Source organism: Populus alba, chromosome 18, assembly GCF_005239225.2.
Source record: "Populus alba chromosome 18, ASM523922v2, whole genome shotgun sequence".
NCBI classification, from domain to species: Eukaryota; Viridiplantae; Streptophyta; class Magnoliopsida; order Malpighiales; family Salicaceae; genus Populus; species Populus alba.
The window spans coordinates 7,917,673-7,937,680 of record NC_133301.1 but is presented as its reverse complement, the minus strand read 5'-3'; the positions used below and the strand labels follow the sequence as shown (position 1 = coordinate 7,937,680).

The following is a 20,008-nucleotide window of genomic DNA, read 5'->3' as shown; positions in this document are numbered from 1 at the left end:
GTATAATAAAGGAAACGAAAAGCATAAACAAGATATGAAAAAAAATATAATATGAAATAAAACTTAAACATTACAAAACAATAAAAATAAAGAGTATGATCTTGATCTGAACAACCAAGATGCCTAAATGCATGGCAAATGCCTCCTTTTATAGGCCAAAATTTGGAACTATTGATTTGATGACTAATTGTTGAATGGGTGACTACATCTTGACTTGGTGATAATCCTTATCTTTTTGTCTGAACAAAACATCATTGATAACGTTCGACTTTGAACCACCTGTACTCATAAAAGTTATAGGAAATTGTCTCATCTTTCCAGGAAAAAAATTGAGGTCATTTGGACTTCTAGAACTCGAGATATGGGTTGAACACTGAACAATGTCTGGGCTGTAGGAGAGATTCAGACTTCTCCGTTGTTGCTATAATTTGGAGTTGAAAAAGGCTTTTCAAATCTTGGACTCCTATAAAATTTTTAGGCTTATGTCTTAACTTTCCATCCATATAAAGCAAACCTAAATCCGAGATATATAGCTCCAAATATGACCCAATTACCAAAAAGTGTTCCAATTTGGTCTAAACCAGCATTTCTTTTCTAAGTTTAGCCCTCTCTTTGTCCTTTCAATTTCAGTACTTAAACTCATCAATCAATCCTTTTATTTATGTGATGGGCCTGCATTTAAGATGAAAATTTACCATAAACTAAACATGGACTTCAATGTTTATATCCAAGTAAGTTTGTTATTAACATGTCTTATCTTTTTATCTTACTAATTATAAATACCTTGCTTGTTAAATGATTAATCTAGATTTGTGTTGTATAACACTTGGTACAGCAAATGCTTCGCACTTTCATTGTCAACCGTATGGTATAACCTACACTTATGCTATGAAAGGAACTTGATTTGTTGTTAATATAAGTTAGCATCATGAATTCCAGACAATATTTAAAGTTTTGGTGTTACTTAAATAAGATAATTAATATGATCATGTTAACAATTTAATAATGAACTATTAAGGATAAATCATCCGATTAGAACCTCCTTTGTGTATGGTTTCCAGTTGATTATTAAAAAGAGTTTATACTACACTTATTTCTAATGCTATTATCATTGTTGAATCCTCACATTAATCTTATATCTCAAAGTCCTCTTTAACTTATTATTATTATTATTATTATTATTATTATTATATAGTTCACCTCTTTGTGGTTCGACCCCAGTCTTGCCGGGTTATTTATTACTTCGACATTCTTGTACTTGTGATAAGACATCAATTTTTTTATCGTGCCACTTATATTATTAGATATGTTATTATAAAACATGTTTTATTTAAGGAGTTATTGATACTTCAAGTGCAAAATGACGATATAAAACCTTTATAAAAATGCATTTTTAAGTATTAATCAATGCATACTGCTAAAACTTAGCTCAATGATGTGTGGTTCAATTTTGTATGTGAGCTTAAAATTTGTTTGGTCACCCCACATTGTTTATCATGTCATTTTAACAAACATAAAGTCATTTCTACAATCAAAATATTTTTAATCTTTCAGGATTGACTAACCTTAATTCCTCATATTGTAGTTTGATCAAAATATTTTGTCAAAATAAAATGTTAAACATCTCTTGACTTCAGAACAATAAAAAGGCAAAGAAAAGACATATCTTTGAAAATATGATAGGGTGTGATCTCAAAACAAAAGTGTTGAATAACAAAATTTTGTAACAAAATATGACCCCCTAATTCTCTAGCAATCATTTATGTCTTCTCATGAGCTTTGTTATGCTCATGATGATCCAGTAACAATATGGTTGATGAAACCGTCCTTCATAAACTCAGCCTGCCTCTTGCTCACCATCATCTGAACTTGATACTTGAGATTTTTCCAATTTTCAATCGAATGGCCTAGGACCCCACCATGATTTTCACATCTCTCTTATGGATCATACCATTTATGAAAAGGTGGTTACATGAGATTTGATGGAGTTAAGGCAACAAGTCTGGAGTCTAACAGATACTGGTAGACAAACTTAAGTGGTAGAGGTATGTCACTCTTTAACAAAGGCATTTGAGTAGTTGATGCTGCAACAAAACTTATCTGGACCACACGACTAAGGTTTCCCATCTGAGAGCCATCTTCTGATTCATATCTTATAATTGTTATGGAATCCATGGTAGGACCTCTATTTTTTCCATTTTAATAGCTTGTTTAATTCTTTTAGCAATCCTCATGGTTTTATAGTAATGTCGAGTTGAGCTTCCCATCAAATGCTCGTAATAAAGGGATTAGAAGGTGTTGGCAAATAACATCACCATTTCTGTTTCTATCAATGAAGGTTGGACACATGTTCACCATCTTTGTGCATATGTCCTCATAGACTCTTGGTTTCCCTTTTCCATGGACATCAAGTTGGTTCTGTCAGAAGCAGTTTCTAGATTTAAATTAACTACTTCAAGAAGGGATATGTTAGATCTTTCCACTTATTAATCTTGTAACCATTCAATCTCATATACCAACTTAACACAGACCCTATAAGACTATCTTGAAAGAAATAGATTAACATTTTATGATAATGGATCTTAGGCATCTTGTTATAGTAAACCGAATATGAGTGTTCGAGCATTCTAACCCAGTGTATTGGATGAAGCCCGACACTTTGAACTCTTTTCGCACCACAAATATTTTTTGGGAACCAAACAAACTCTAGCTGGTAATACAGGGTCAATCATATTATTCCTTTTAACTACTCTTCATTTATCTTTTAGAGCAACCCATTTATCATGGTCTATAGGACTGGTAGACCTATTATCAAAAGGTCATTCAGCTGTAAAATCCACAGCGACTTGAGCTTAAGGTGGTTAGATGGAGAGAAAATGGACCAAATGCTGCCCAGTTACTGAGTCTGCCCTTAAGTTTTGAGACGTGAGAGGGATGTGTGCTGACGATGCTTCCACAAGATGTTGTGCAGATGTTCCCTTTCCATTCTTGAAACTCAGCACTTGTTCGAGTAGATTTGTGAGTCTGGCTACTTCACCTTTGATGCTCTCAATTTTCTTTTGATAATAAGCCTCTATTTGAGCCCTTTCTTAGAGGTTGTTTGGTATTTGTGGCTGCGGGTGAGGTTCACCCGCAACCACAACTATTATTGTTTGGTAAAGCAGGAAAAGTATTTTTCTATTGGTAGGACCCATTACCAACTATAGCATAGCCACTGGTTTGCAAGAAGTAGCTCCTTGCTGCTTCTTGTGCTGAGTAAACTTATGAACACTAGAGTCATGCTCCACTGTTCATAGGTTTATTCCTTGAACAGTGGAGCATGGCTCCATTGTTCTGATCAGACTGGTTCAATTCAAAGCTATACATTGAACCGGATCTGACCCAACAAAATAAAAAAATACATTTTTAATTGTGTTTTATTCGAAAAACTAGTGTTGAACATTATTCAATGACACTACATAAATTAGACGAAGATCACTTGATAACATAGCATTTGCAGAATTTGATTGCAATCCCAATTTTGTTCTTAATTATATTTTACTCGATGTTGTTGCTCTTTCAAAAAATTTGTGAAAATTATAGTCCTTGTCGGATGTATTTCATACATGATGGAATTGTAAATAGTTTAATGGAACCATAAAAAATATTTTATATAAAGTATTATTTATTTCATGATGTAATAGCAATAGTTAAATATATAATATTTAAATTAAAAACCATCAATATTAATATATATTTTTTAAAATTATTTTATAACCTTAATTTCAAAAGCATTCTTAACCAAACACATTAAACTATTTTTTGGCCATCCTCAATTTCAACCACAATTTTAACCAAACATATATTTTTCTAAACCAACCTCAATTAAAAGTACTTTTTAACAACCTTTTTCAAACCACAACAGCAACCACAATACTAAACACACTATTTTCCATGTTTTCTCTCAATTAGGTGTAGTACACCTTAGATGAGGGACCTATGTTTCAACCTTCCAAGGATATATGCATGTCAAATATGTCAGCATGTTTTATATGATGAATGTCATAACTCATTTTTAGGTTATTCTCTAAATTCATCTTATTTCTTTCCAAAATAATAACTCATTTTTAGGTTATTCTCTAAATTCATCTTATTTCTTTCCAAAATAAAAAAAAAATATTAAAAAATATAATAAAAATAATAACAAGAATGCTGGGGTTTTAGAAAAAGCAAGAAAAATCAAGCTATAATTTTAGACAAAATCAAGAGCTTAATTGTACCTTATTTTACCCAAAAATAGAGAGGCAATGCAAAGTCAAAGTCAAATTAAATGATTATTGGACGAATCTACTTAAAAATTAAGCTTCATGACATAATTAAATTTTTAATAAGCCAATTTGATTTAATCATAGGTTAATCTAAAGTTTAATTATGTTTAAGAACTAATTTGGGTCCAATTGAAAGATTTAATTAAGTGCAAGGACTTAATTGGTGAGAAATTAATTTTGAGAGCCCTATTTGGGCTCAATTGAGAATATTGGAATTTTGAAAGACCAAATTTAATTTTTACCAAGTCAATTGATTGAAATAAAAGGTAAAATTGCAAGAACTTTTAATTTTTGGGGTCAATTAAGGGCTAAATTAAAGAAATTCGTAGTCAATAATCATTTTGAAAAAGGCACTGAACTCTAAAGACCCAATCGGCTGAATCCAGGGATGAAATTGAAGAAATTTAAAATTTTAATAGTTAATTTAATTAGAGGCTAAATTGAAGAAATCCGAGACCAAGAACCAAAATGAAAATGGCATTGAAATCTAGGGTTAAAAGGTTGTTTTGAGAGTGATTTTCAAAAGCACTTCTGAAAAAATTTGAATTTTTTTTTTTGAGTTAATATGTTTTTGATGTTTTCAAATTATTTTGATGTGCTGATCTCAAAAATGATTTTTTAAAAATAAAAAAAATATTATTGGCGTTCTTTTCTGAGTGAAAAACACTTTGAAAAACAACAGCAACCACACTCCCAAACAACCTCTAAATTGAAGTTTGGTAAGGGCAAAATTGAACAAAATTGAAAGTTTGAAGCCAATTATAGGTTTAATTAAGAAATCATAAATTGAAGGACTAAACTGAAAAATACCAAAATGATGTCGTTTTGAGCTTGACTGCTCATCTTCTTCTCTAAAGAGGCTGCTCGAGGGTCCTCCTTCTCGACGCATTTTATGCTTCATCTCTCTATCAAATTGAACAAAACTTACACCAAAATTGTAATAGCTTGGCCTAATATGTCATTTATTGTCCACTTTGGGTCTTACCACCCTTATGGTTTTATTCTTGGTGACGCGAGTCCACTTATGAGCCTAATGCCCCAAAACACGTACAACATGTTAACAACCAGCACTACTAATAAGGCTAGCTACCAAACCCTCAACCATCGATGTGGAATATTACAAAAATGATCATCTGACACCTGACTACATGTTAGTGTGAACCGTTCTACTTTATCAAGGCCATTGTATTTGTGGCATCGCTTCAAAATGGCCAACCCGACCAACCATTTTCCTACAACAAACCTAGCAGCTCATGATGGCTACTTAGAACCAACGATTGGGATCCTTCTAGGTCGAACTAAGGGCTAGGATTTGGCACCAGTTGAGACCAAATGTCCCTCTTCCAACCTCTATAAATAGATGAGGATGTCATGTCCTAAAGGAGAAGATTTTGAAGTCTAAATTTGAGAGAAAATGAAGCCCCCCCCTTTCCTTTTTGCCACCATGAACTTTCTCTCCTTTTTCTCTCTCCATTGTGGCCTTCGGCCATCACCAATCTTTCCATCCATTAGTACCATCAAACTTTCCCCCTCTCCACTGATTGTTTCCCCTTCTTCCTTTATAGCAGCAACAGCTCCTCTACCGCGAGCTCCCACTTCTCCTTTTCCCTCCTCTTGAAACTGATGCCATCGTCTCCACCCATTGTCCTATCCACCAACATAATGACCAGGTCACTAGCAACTCCCCAAGCCAGGGTGTCGGGGGGGGGGGATCAATCAGGACTAAACCCATTCCAACTCAGCCCAAGTGGATCGACATTGACCCAACCCCTCTTTTGGGCTGATCTCGGTCCAACCAAACTAGGCTCGACCCATATGGCTAGGTTGGCCCAGCCCAATATATTTATTAATAATAAATAATAATAATAAATATTCTAAAAAAAGAAAAAATAAATAAAGTCCTTTCAAAAAATTTGTGATTCTATTGCATGTTTTTCTATAAATTTTGTATAATATTGGGTTGTATTTTTTACACTGTAAGATATTGATCCAGTATTAAAATACTCGGTTTTCTTCGAAACATTTCTAAAAAAAATTCAAAAATTAAAAAAAAAATCTCAAAACTTTTAAATTAATTTACCCTTTTCAAAAACAAAAGAAAAAAAATGTTTTGTTTCCATGCACACGGCCAGATCCTAAAATGTTTTCCAAGCATATTTTCATAAAAAAAAATTGCATTTTTCTTATGTTTTAAAAAGAAAAAAAATGGATATCGTGACCAGTTTATGATTACCCATTAGGATATGGTAAAATGTCAAAAACCCTTCACCAATCATTTTGTTCATTTTATATTAGAGTTTAGATGTAGACTTTAATATTTGTGGGGTGTAAAACTATACAATAGAGTACACCATCAGGTATTAAAAATACAAAGGGTAAAATAAATATAATGCTAAAATTTGGACTTTAAAATAATTAGGATTTAATCCGATAAGGTAAAGACTCCCTCATAAAGGGAGATCTACCATGAACCTTAGATGAGACCAACAAATAGAAACTTGACTTAGAAAAACAATTAAACAACAATGCAACTTACCTTAGGTAGGGTGCACTAGGGGTGATGCGTCTTCTCCTTGCACAACCAATCTCTTACCAGACTCTTATAGACCATAGTTCTTAGTAACCATAGTACTAGGTGGCAACTTGTGAACCTAAATCATAATTTTATGATTAAACTCAAAACCTTTTTCCTTTCCAATAACACGCCTTTCATGGAGGCACACATATTTTTAAGCGAGCCCAACCATGCGACAAAGAGCCCACGTGTAACAATGAACTCGCCCTTCAAAAGGTGATATATGGTCGTAATGCTTGCATAAGAAACAAGAATTTTAATTCTTGCCCAAACTCTACAACAAAAATTTCATGAGTGACGACCATTGTATCAACTATAAGTCCTGAATTCAAGATGCTTTAAAAAAGGCTTGCCTTGATGGGAAAAAAATATATAGAGAGCATACACCCTAAAGGTTGGTTCTAATCCTTTTACGTGAGATATAAGGTAGGTTTATTACTTGATCTCTAAAAAGAGTCTCTCGTTGTCCTAGTGATCACCCTCAAGAAGGCAATATGAGGGCTCAGTAGGTAGTGGAATGACTCGTATACCAATCACTACCAATCCAAGTACTCAGCAAAGAGTTAGATGGTTTCACGAGCTTATACTCTAACTGAAAGGCATAGGGTAAGTCATTACTCTCGCACCTAACCTAAAGTTTCCATATGCTCATCCCAAAGCGATATATCAAAAATAAACTAATGATGCATGAAAATATGCACACATAGGCAAGATGCAAAAATTTTAACACATCAGATAAATCACATCAAATACACAAAGCTTATTCTAATACTATAAGAAACAATATCTTTCCCAGTGGAGCTATCACTCTATTGCACGTGGACGAGTGGTGTTGGAGGGGTCATTGGACTAGCCACCTTGTTGTATAGTTCAGGGTCACTAGGAAACCCGAATGTACTAGTTTTATTAGAGATTCAAGGGTAAAGGACTAGTTATAGCTAGGGAAGATATTATCACCCCTAACACACTCTACCTGAGGTAAACTGCTTTGTGTGGTTTGATGTGGTTTATAGATTTTGATGGTTTTATGATCAATTATTTATTTGTGGTTTAGAATTAGGATTTATTCGTATAAATAAATCTGGTTTTAAAGAATTTATTATAGACTCGTGTACCCAAATAAATTCTTAAGAAAAAGGTTTTTTGTACTTTGTATTACGATGAAAAACACTCCCTATTAAAATTGGTGAATATTTAGAATAACTCTGGAAATTTTCTAGTCAACTCCTGATATTTCAAATATCAGCCTCACTTGTAGGTCTAGCATTTTATACCAGGATTTTTAACTATTAATTCTCATTAATTAAAAAATAGTAATTTAATAAAATATTGGCCAAATTCTCATGGATTTAATAAATTGGTTATTAAATTCTAAAATGCACGCAAATACATATTTTGAATTTTCCTATGGAAATACTAAACAATATGATTTTCTTTGTATTTTTTAGAGACTTGATTGTATATAATGAAAATATTTAATTATTTTTGTCTTTTTGGTTTTAAACATTCAAAAACATATAAGAAATACAAACACATGCACCCATCCTTTTTTTACTAATTAACCCATATAAATTACAAATATTTACACAACATTGTAATTAACCACAAATCATAACAAAAAGACATCAAAAATCATCTAAATCCTAAAATGGACCTTCCAAAGACTGAGGATAGCTTGGAGAGGTAGCTGGAAACTTAATAACCACACTAGAAGATCCTGAAATTGCAGGAACAGTGGTGGCATGTGTGCTTCATGCACCACCAGAACTAGTGGTGTATGGATTCACACACCGCAACAAGTGAAACCCAAAGAACTGGTGGATTTGGAGCGGTTTCCCCTCTTCTTACTCCTTGTGCCGGTGGTGACTCTCATCGTGACCTGTAACAAAGAAAAAAAACACAAATAGTTGTTTTTATTTTCCTTCTTTTTTGTTTTGTTTATTCTTTTTTTAATCTTCTCTTTAATTTGTTTCAAACAACCTGAGTAGTTGATGGCAGTGAAGAGGAAAGAATCAGGCTAGGATTTCTGGTTGTGGTGGGTTGGTCTCTGGTGGCGCGTCGAGTAAACTCGTCTGAAGAGGTTCATGACTATTGACGCGTTAGTACAAACTACGATAGGGCCCATGAGCAAGTAAGCCAATCCACGAGATGCACAACGTCTTCTTCTTTCTCCTTGTATTGGCGATGCACCTTACCAACATCGGAGGAAGCAGATCAAGACCAGAGAAGGTTTGTCGTTGCTCTCCTTCTTTGCTAGATTTTCAACAGTGGCTAGTTTAAAGGTCCTCATCTGAAGGAGAACGAGATCTAATTGGCCAAAGCTAGGAAGGTGAAGAGTGAAATGAGGGCTAATCAATCGGTGTTGGTTTGAGAAGATCTAAGAGACTGGCTATAGGTCTATATTAGTGATGGTTTATTGGGTTTGTTGGTTGTAAGAAAGAGATGAGAGGGCTATTGTTGTGACATGTCGATATAGTGGTTGGTTTGGTAGTATCAATGATGGACGTCTGTGGGAGTGCTGAAAGAAAGGGTTTATGGTGATAAAGGAGGAAACTAGTTTGGGCAGGCTATTGACGGGGATGGTTTAGTTGTGAAGATGAGAGGATGTTGGTTAGAGGGAGATAGAGGCCGCTAGGGATGGCTGGCCTGATGAGTTTTTTTGTGGGTCTCGGTGACTGGTTGAGGGTTATAGAGGCCGGTGTTGAGGATGATGGTACGTAATATCAGCCTGAACAGGGAGGGATGAAGCTAATGGGGAGGATGATGGCCTGTGGTTTTATTATTATTATTAGGTGGCAGCTTCATTTAGGTTTCTTGGGTTTAGGGTTTTTTGTGTTGTATGGGTGTGGCGAGAGTATGTGTGAATACCCTTTTTTATTTTTATTTTTTCTTCTAAAATTTCTCCCCCTTTTTAGTTGTGTGTAACCACCTATTTATAGGTGAAAATTTTCTTTGGCTTACAGGCAAAGGAAACCTAGATCAACCATTGGATTTTAAAAATAATTTTCAGCCATTCATTTGCTAACTTGGAGACAAAGCATAGAAAAATGGACATTTGGATTAAGAAAATGATTGTAGACCATTTGATTGAAAAGATGGGTTGCTTGGTGAGAGGGTTTTCAATTTTCAAATTGGTTCTCTCCCTTCCATAATTACAATTAGATTACTAAAAAATTAAATGCATTTTTTCTTTTTTCTATTATTTTTCTTTCTCTTTTTTTTTTTAAAAAAAAATTCTTTGAAAAAGACATTGCACATGATGCAAATATATCAAAAATATATTTTTGGGTTTTTTTATATTTTTGGTTTTTTTTTTCAAAAATTGGGTAGCAACAGATGCATTCATGCTTTGAGGTTTAAATGTCATATGAGCATATGATAGGTTGGGATATAGGTCTTAAGAAGCCCTAATCCATAAATTTTACAACAAACGACTCCGAACAAGAAACATGAAAGATTACACTCACTGTAATGTCCACTACCAAAAAGAGCTAGATTCCCTAAAGCCTAACATAGCTCGAATTACAAGTTTGCTTGAGTAGACACCCGGACACCTCTATAGTAAAGAACTATCTAATTGGTTCGTTACTCTTACGACAATTCAGCTTGAAGAAAGGACAAGAGAACAGGCCAAGGACCCCCAATGTAACACAGCCTTTGTGCAGTCAACAATGCCTACATTGGCATCAACAGGTGTGGATGCATTTACCAATGAATCCAACAAGAGAAAATCCTCTGAGGACATTGATTATCATAAGATGGCAGCGTTGGAAGCCAGAATAAGAGTTATCGAAGAAGTGGATTTGTATGATCTCATGCAAGTTGTAGAAATATGCCTAGTCCCGAGTGTAATTGTACCAAATAAATTTTATGTGCCCGAGTTCATAAAGCACATCGAAACTCAATGCCTTGTCACTCACCTTAAGTCTTATTGTGCATAATGAAAAATTGTTAATGCATTTCTTTTAGAATAGCTTAAGTGAAGCAGCACTAAACTGGTATATGAGACTAGACAACACACATATCCAGAAATGAAAAGACCTTGTAGATGTTGTCATCAAGCAATATAAGTACAATATGGGTATTGCTTGTGATAGATCAAATTTGTCGCTTCTAAAAAATAAAAACAAAAAAAAACCATAAAAGAGTATGCTTAGATTTGAAGGGATCTAGCTATGCAAGTATATCCTCCACTATTAGAAAAGGAGATGGCCAGTTTGTTTGCCAACACTTTTAAGATGTCCTACTCTGAGTTCCTGAATGGAAGTGCATCCTAACACTTTATTGACCTAGTGATTGTGGCCAAAAGGATTAAACAAGCAATCAAAGTAGAAAAAATCAAAGGTCTAACGTGAACTATAAAATCATGAATTGGAAAATGGCTCTCAAATTAGAAATTTTGTTCAATTGAATCTCACTATATCATCGGTTGCTTAAATACCAGTGTCAAAGATTGACTTATATTTACTACCTTTGTATTTACCAACATCCCTTGAACACCGTACATATCACCCCACTTCCATCAAATCCCATAAAATCACCATTTCCTAGGTGGTACAATCCAAATAAAAAGTGTGAACATCATGATGGGATCCTTGATTATTTAATCAAAAACTCCAAGAATTTCATATATGAAGCCTGGAAGCTAGAAAGTAAGGGACAAGTTGAGTTTGTGAAGGATAATGTCATCTACTACATTATCACTATGTCATCATGGGTACAACAAGTGGTTGGTAAATATTAACAAGACACGAATGTCGATGGGGAATTTGACCCAATGAAGAGTGTGGTATGTGTCAAACTTTGTTATTATACATTTTGGTTTGGGGATTGCATCACATCTTTTAATGAAATGTGTTTTTTCAGCCTATTTGTTGTTTCGAAATAAAAATATGTTTTTTGTGAAAGTAATAACTTAACATTATATTGTTGTCCATGATTAGATAAATATAATGGCAGAAATGATCGAACCCTAAGGTGAGTCATGCAATAAACTAAGAGGCAAGCCCTTTGAAACTTATAAAACTAACCCTCATGATTGACTCCATAACTCCATTCAAAGCACTTTGACCGCATCAGTTTTGTAAAAAAATTCTCTTTTTCCAAAATAATTCTGAAAAAAAAAATTTTACTTTTTTATTTTAGAAATAATTTGTTTTTTTTATTAAAAAAAAATAGAGTTTAGACACTCTTTCATAAGGTGGAAAATGAATCATTCAAGAAATTTCTATTTTAAGGTGACCAAACAACTTTGAACTAAGACACGGAAAAAAAATGCACAAAAAGCGTCTATTGGGCCATGTTTTAGTTGTATGTAAATTGCATGTAGTTCGATTTGCTAGTCATTAATTCATAAAAACATAAATCTTTCTACAAAAGTTCCAAACAATGACATTGAACGGAGACATAATTTATTGGTTCTAATCACTTGTGTTTGAAATGATGAAAAAACATCTTTACTGTTCCTTCACGTTCTAAAAATATATCTCTTGTGGTTTCTATTTGAGCATGTATAAATTCTTCTTTCTAAAAATATTAACTAAAATCACACCCCATCTTGAGGGATAAACAAAAATTCTAAGAGTCAAAGGTCAATCTTAACTGGATCACACTTAATGTTAGGGAGCAACTAGAAATTCAAAGATTAAAACCAAAGAAAAGTTATGAAAAGCCGAAAAGCCTGAAAAATCTAAATATTGGGAGCATGTCCAAGTGAAAAGACAAAATAATAAAGTCAATGTCAAAACAAAATATAGATGCACCATCAAACAAAAAGGGTTCGATTTAACCAATTCCTTGATCGTTATAGGTTAACATCCATCTTAATTACCTGAGTACTGAGAATTGAAAAAATATCAGTGCATGCATGATTAAAGGAAAATGACAAATACTTGATGTTTATAAAAGGTATCCATCTTGTACATTTCTTGATCTCAGATGCAGTGGGAATAAATGAACGTTAGATTCTTTGTTTCCTTATAAACAGAGCTCCAAGCTTGAGCTTCAACTATGTTATGGATTGTGTCCGGAATTCCACATAGCTATTGTTAGTAGTGGTTAGTAGGAGTCAGATACTTGTAATTGTTAGAGCTGTTTGATATTACAGTAAAAATAAATTTTAAAAGTATTTTTTATTTAAAAATATATTAAAATAATATTTTTTTTATTTTTTTAAATTTATTTTTAATATTAGAACATGAAAACAATTTTAAAAAATTTTAAAAATAATTTAAAATAAAAAATTCAACATTTTTTAAAAACACTTTTAAAACTAAAAAAAAAAAAACTAGTATATATGCTAGTCATGTCAAGGATATGTTTCGATAACTTTACCCCACGATTAATAAAATATGTTTGACAAATTGAGGTCCCATTTTAAAGGGAAAAAAAAAAAAATTTTACCACTCGAAAAGAAAGTAAAACTTTAGAGAAACAGTAAGTAGGCATGAACAACCACCACCTCGGCTTCTTATTCTTTGCTCGCAGGCATGATGTCAAATGCCCTAGCAACGAAACCAAATCATTTCAAAACAGTCGCCAAGACTTTAGAGACACGGAAATTAGGTTGAACATTCCCGAATGTTAAAACAGCGACAATACTGATTCTCGCAATTCAGTTCTCAGTTCCGGAGTGCTCAGGGCAAGGAAAAGTCCAATGAACAAATTTATTTTGAGCATCAAACACGGCTTGGTGTTAAACGCCCGACCAAACAAGATAGAAATAAAAAAAGTCACCATTACATGCAAGCCAAAAAATCGAAATTGTTTTTTCCAAGAAAGAGGGAAAAAGATCCGACACATGTTAATAATATTTGTAAGAGTTTGCTAAGGCTACAGTAAAGAATAAAACAAAACAAAAACTGGCGAGACCAAGCTACCCTAGGCAGATAATGGAACCCCAAACCTGCGCTTAAAGCAGTTTTTTAGAACTGAACGAGAACACAATGGTCGATTTCACTTCCATCAAGTTTCAAATTTGGGTCAAAGCAACAAAAAAATAAAAAATAAAAATAGTAAAACGTATAGATTAACAAGAGAGCAGGAATCCGGGCCCAGGTGTTGGAGGTGTTTGGGGAAAGAGTACTACAATTGATTGAATACACTCAGCAGTTGTCGACCAAACTGTTTGTTGTAATTGAATCCAGCTTCCCAGGCCTGTTTCCATATAATCTGCTGACACGTTTCGTGGATAAATTGAAATCCTGAGTGATCCAGGTCGGAGCCCCTTCTTTCAAACTCTTCTAGCTCCATGAGAATAAACTATCCTACTTGAGTGTAACAGCACAACAGTACATTCATGATTTACAACAATGCACAGTGCTGAGCACCTAATAGTGAACCTTCTCATCACTATCAAAATTCAGACTCTCGATTCCCTTAAGGGTGGTTTCATAGGTCTTCATGTGAGAGGTCTTTCTGCTTGATGCAGTGCGCCTGGGGTCTGAAGATCCAAGAGGACTTCTTGGCCCACTAGAAATTTTATGTATTGCTCCTGGGCTTGCATCAGTTATGCGAGACCATTGGGGATCAGACTCACTTGCAGCAGCAAATACATCGCGGCTACTGGAAACACCTGCAGCTCGCCTTGCAGATCCACTTGATCGCCCCAAAAAAGTAGAGCTGGGTAACTGCAATGGCCAATCATAATGCGGTTTAGATCTGATAAAAAAAAATGCAGGCTATAGACCTGCATGCTATATCTGACTTTATGATATAAGAGATTAGCCATCATTGATAGCATAGAAAGCAAGCGCTGTGAAAATAAATTGATATCATCAATCTACAAAAGATTTTAAGCAACATGAAAAAAAGGGGATTTTGACGCATACAAGTTAACAGAACACATTGCCAACATATACAGGAAAACAAGAGTTTAAGCAACTGCAACAGAAGATTATGCATAACCACAAAAACCCAGGTTAGGTTAGCTAGCAGTGATGAATACACAGTGCACTTAGAAACTGTAGCCTTACAAGACCATGCCAGAAGTACAGACTCTCAGTGACCCGAGAAATAGGGGCAAAATTGATAGGATTTAACAAATGCAAGTTAACAAAACAAAATGCAAAAAAAATATAGAGGAAAAATAGAATACTTGATGTTCAACATCCATCTGGCTGTACCAAATGCTTCACCATGATAAGACAATCAGTGAAACCTTGCACAATTCAGTAGTGGAAAAAGAAGAAAAAAACCCAAGCAACTTACCACAGCATCCTTAGTAATTGGATAATCATTAGCAACTGGACTCTTCTGCTTTGAATAGCTTCCAGCATTTAAGATTGGTCCTGATAGTCTGTGGCGAGATGAGTCCATTGATTGGCCAACTGCTCGCCCTTCTTCTCCACCTGCAACAAAGAGAAAGAAAATGCACAAACCCCAAGCATATGTCAAAGGATAATCATCCACCTTCTCTTTCGAACTTATTCTTCATCAACTGACAGCCATTTGGTATTCACCCAAGGTGGACAGGTGGGCAGTATAATGAGAGGAAGAGAGAGAGAGCAAAATTAAATTGGAGAATGACTAGACAAAAGCAACTAAGAGAGATCCATAGCATCCTTGGTGCAAGCAGCAGAAAGCATTGAAAAATCTTAGAGCAAGACCATCCACTATAAAAATAGACAGTTTATGAAATGAAAAACCATTACGTGAAGGAATATTTAGAACCAATAAACTCAAAATAAGCTACCTGTTTGTCTATCTGCACTGACAATAGGAGGCATGCCAGAACTAGTTCCAACACCAGGGCCCTAACAGAAACAAGAAAAATTCAAATCTATTCAACACCAATGACCAACAGAAATAAATTGCACCATGGACACTTACAATGCCACGAGTTGGAGGATTAGCCAGCTGTGATTGCTGATACTTCAATATTGTCCAGTCAAAGACATAATCAAACTGGAAGCCTGTAAACATGATCAGAAGATTCAAAAAGGGGTTCAAAAAATGCCAATTCTATTATTCTATAATATAGAGGTAAACTTGAACGCATTTAGCTACTAAAATATCCTTACCCTCACGAATAAAGAGATCACGAAATATTCTCTTCAAATAAGCATAATCTGGCTTATCATCAAATCGAAGTGAACGACAATAATGAAAGTAAGAGGCAAATTCAGTTGGATAACCACGACAAAGGGCCTGAGAAAACACAATATCTATGATTAGATTTTTAGAATAAGCAACAGAATTAACAAGCAACCTAGGTAATTAGAACCACTTTACCTCAATTGAAGTAGAGACCTTCTTTTCACTAATTTTCTCATACTTCTGTTTCTTAGTTCCAGCTTTTAGTCCCTGCCACGGAAGGCTACATGGAAAAACTTATTAGCAATCAAATTAACAACAGATTATACACAGCTAGGTAGGGTAGGCAGGCAGAGAGAATCACCTTCCTCTCAGGAAGTACATGAGGACATAACCAAGAGATTCTAGATCATCCCTCCGGCTTTGCTCTATGCAATTCAACAAGTCAAAAATGGAGCAATCAATGTTATGAAACACATAGGGAATAACAGGAAGGCAAAAAGATAACCAGGTGAAAAAAAAAAGAGAGACCAAGCACGTACCAATGCCCAGGTGAGTGTTCATGCTTGCATATCTAGCAGTTCCAGTCAAATTTTTATTTTCCCTGTAGTATATTGATGTCAGTAATGACTTAATTACCGCATATTATCAACAAAAATACAAACAGTGAAAAGTAAAGGTAAAGCATGAGACAGCTGAATGAAATACTTCTCCAATCACATCAAAAGTAAACATAGACAATGGCACCAAGATTCTGTATCTCAATCATCAATGCAATTAAGTACCCAAAAAAAAAAGGCAGCATCACACTACAACCATTGAGGATATTGACAGATGATACAAATTTCCATATGCAGTTAGTTTAATTGAGCATCAAAATGTATTTGACATAACATAACCACAAACAAATATGCATGTGTGCAGACAAAAATAATCTTCTCACCTGTAAGGAATGTGTTGATGGGTTGAACTATCTCTGTATTTCTTTGCCAGACCAAAGTCGATGATGTATACCTGTGTGCAAGTGAACAGCAAAGTTTTAACATGGATTTCCACAAAAAGATGGGAAGAATAAACACGTGTGTGTGTGTTAAACGTATACTTCATATCAAAGACCTGATTTGCACGCCTTCCTAAGCCCATGAGAAAGTTGTCTGGCTTAATATCTCGATGCAGAAATGATTTCGAGTGGACGAACTCGACACGATTGATCTTGAAAGAACAATAGGGTGCAGCATAAATGGATAATATTTCTGAAAGATCAATACTAACACTGAATGGGGAAGTTGATGAAACTCACCATCTGATCAGCAAGCATAAGGACTGACTTCAAAGAGAGTTTCCTACTGCAGAAGTTAAAGAGGTCTTCGAGACTAGGTCCAAGCAAATCCATCACTAGGACATTATAGTCTCCCTCAACTCCAAACCACCTCACATTTGGAATCCCAGCTGCCAAGATAGAAAATGATCAGAAGAGTTTTGTAAAAAGAACGCTCATAAAAGAACAAATATTTGAAAAATAAACAGAAAAAAAAAATCAAGAAAGATTTCAAGAAACAGCATTACTCCCTCCCTGCAGGATTCTGTATAACTTGGATTCATATAGCAACTGAGGATGTTTTGTCTTGATGTTCTCCTGAACATTAAGAGATAACACAAGGATCATGCACAGCTAAAAATACAATCATTTAGTTTCAAACCCACAAAGAATATTAAAAAACACAGAACACCACAAATCATTGAAACAAATCAAGCTGGTAAATATATTGAAAAGTCAATGACATCGGTTGATCAACAGCATGAAACCAACTCATGACATTATAAACTTGATCAACATCACACTCGAATAAACTTCTCACACCAAAACATCAGTCGTAAGAAGAAATTCAAATTCGGGAGGCATAATTAGCTCACACACCATATACTGTGGGAATGCATGAAAACATAAAGAAAAGAAAAGGAACTGCAGCATATGCTAAAAATTGAATCAAATCATGGTATGTGATTTTCTTAATTCAAAAAACAAGTCAAGTGCCAACATTAATCTGAAATTCACTCAGACTCAGTAGATTCCTCCTTTATAGCTAAAATTTACTGACAACATTTCCACTCTCAGTCAAAAGTAAAATTAGGAAGCATCTATTAACTTAATCAAACAAAATAACAACAACAACAACAACAACAAATAAAATCGAAAGGGAAGTCAATTAAAAGGAAACTTACGAGCTTAATGGCGACTTCTTCATTAGTCTGGATATTAGTACCTAATTCAATCAATCCAAAAAAAAATGAGAAATAATAATAAAACTAAATAGAGCTAATCAATTAATTTCAGAAAAACAGTAATCAAAAGAAAACCTAGATAGATCTCTCCAAAGGAACCGCTGCCGATCTTCCGACCCAGCCTGAACTTATTACCAACACGAGGCTCCATCTAAAGAAACCGGAACCCTAATTTAAAAATCAAGAAAACACACAAACAAATTGATAGAAGAATGGCGCCGAGCGGGGAAATGGAGATGGATGCACAGAAAGATAACAAGAAAATATTTATCTAACCGAAAAAAAATAAAAGAAAAGGGTTAGATAGGTAGATAGACAGCGTCTGTCACTCTATCATCTTTTCTTTCGGTGTTGGTTTGAATTGAATTGATGATCCAAATTCCAAAACCAAAGTGTTAGGGGAAAAAAATAAATAAAAATTGTGGACGAAGAGGTAAGGTGGGGGAGCGGGCGAGGTATTACTTTTTCTTTTTCTTTTTCTTTTTTACTTTACTCTCCTTGTTTAAGTTTTTATTAATTATGATAATTTGTTTTCATAGGGAACCAGAGAATGGTTCTCACGCGTGTTTAATACGCGTGACCGAAAGTTCTCTGCATTTTTACCTGGGTAGGCGGGCTTAGGATTTTCTCACGCGTGTTTATACAATTTTTTATTTTTATTTTTAGTTATGTATTTGGGTAGAGTTAGGATATTGTCATCCTAGCTTAACAATTATAAATCCAAAATCATAATTAAAATTGAATGGATTGCTTTATAGATTTAAAGGATAAATATTATATTTCCATAGCTTTTTTTCTTTCCCTCAATGAAACTTTATTTTTCTTCTTTATACTATTACATGCCTCCACACATAGGTCATGTGTGATAGAGACAAAAAAAGATTAAAATTTAAACTTGTTTGTATTTATTAATTTACAATATTGTTTTTAAGTGGTGAATTTTACATTGATTGATAAGATCATTTCTTGAGAAATAAAATTACTTATGCAAAAAATTTTAAAAAAACTAATTAATTTTAGTTCTGATAATAAATTTTCATTGGTTTGGATTTTACAATTTAAATATTTTTTTTTTTAGTTTTTATATATGTAGTTTTGTTTTTCTAAGTAATGATCATATTATTTTTTACAAGTATCGCATGATTCAACAAAAGGGAAGGAACCTTAACGAAATACATAGCACTATGATAGAGTTTATAAATATATATATATATATATATATAGGAAAAGATCCATAAAAAATAAAAATAAAAAGTATAGGTGAAGAACATGTTCGTAACCTATTTTTTATTGGCTAAACGTATAGATAATTGACAGGTGACCTCTCATTTAACAAAATGGGTGGGAGGGTATAAAAAAATAAAATTTGGGTGTGGTTGTGATTGATTTTAAAAATGTTTTTTATATTAAAATATATTAAAATAATATTTTTTTTATTTTTCAAAAAATATTTTTAAGTTCAACGCATTCAAAATATGTAAAATAAATTAATTTTTTATGAAAAAAATAAATTTATTAAAACCGTGTTTTCAAATGCAGCTTTAAACGTGCAATTAACTGCTCTTTGAATATATTCAAGAGTTAGGTCCATTACACAAAAATTCAAACCCAACCAAAATTCCCTATTCGATTCTCTAACCATTCACATTGTCTAGCAAAAATGAAGAAGAAGAAGCTCTCTCTGAATCCATATTATACATGAGGTCATACATAAAAATAGAAAAAGGATGGAACTAAACTATCCTTTTAAGTACACTTAAATTAAGAGTAAATATAACTCTAAGTAGAGGTAAAAGAAATTAGCATATCG

At 33.8% G+C, this 20,008-nt stretch overlaps 1 protein-coding gene across 1 annotated transcript; it reads right to left on the bottom strand.

The window, feature by feature from the left end:
• Positions 1-13,661: 13,661 nt before the first annotated feature.
• Positions 13,662-18,699, bottom strand: LOC118056692 (casein kinase 1-like protein 2). Its single transcript, XM_035068992.2, has 14 exons — positions 18,274-18,699; positions 18,139-18,179; positions 17,482-17,551; positions 17,216-17,364; positions 17,032-17,127; positions 16,859-16,929; positions 16,458-16,519; positions 16,280-16,343; positions 16,114-16,198; positions 15,903-16,029; positions 15,712-15,794; positions 15,575-15,635; positions 15,091-15,230; positions 13,662-14,510 (listed from the first exon to the last, which is right to left on the bottom strand). The coding sequence occupies exons 1-14, from the start codon at positions 18,347-18,349 to the stop codon at positions 14,211-14,213; spliced, it is 1,425 nt and encodes a 474-aa protein (XP_034924883.1). The 5' UTR covers positions 18,350-18,699; the 3' UTR covers positions 13,662-14,210.
• Positions 18,700-20,008: the final 1,309 nt, after the last annotated feature.

Coding starts and splice junctions, on each gene's coding strand:
- LOC118056692 (XM_035068992.2), bottom strand. CDS start 18,349: ATGGAGCCTCGTGTTGGTAATAAGTTCAGGCTGGGTCGGAAGATCGGC. Junction 17,365..17,481: donor CAGAATCCTGCAGGGAGGGA/GTAATGCTGTTT, acceptor CTATCTTGGCAG/CTGGGATTCCAAATGTGAGG. Junction 16,030..16,113: donor AGGTCTCTACTTCAATTGAG/GTAAAGTGGTTC, acceptor GTGTTTTCTCAG/GCCCTTTGTCGTGGTTATCC.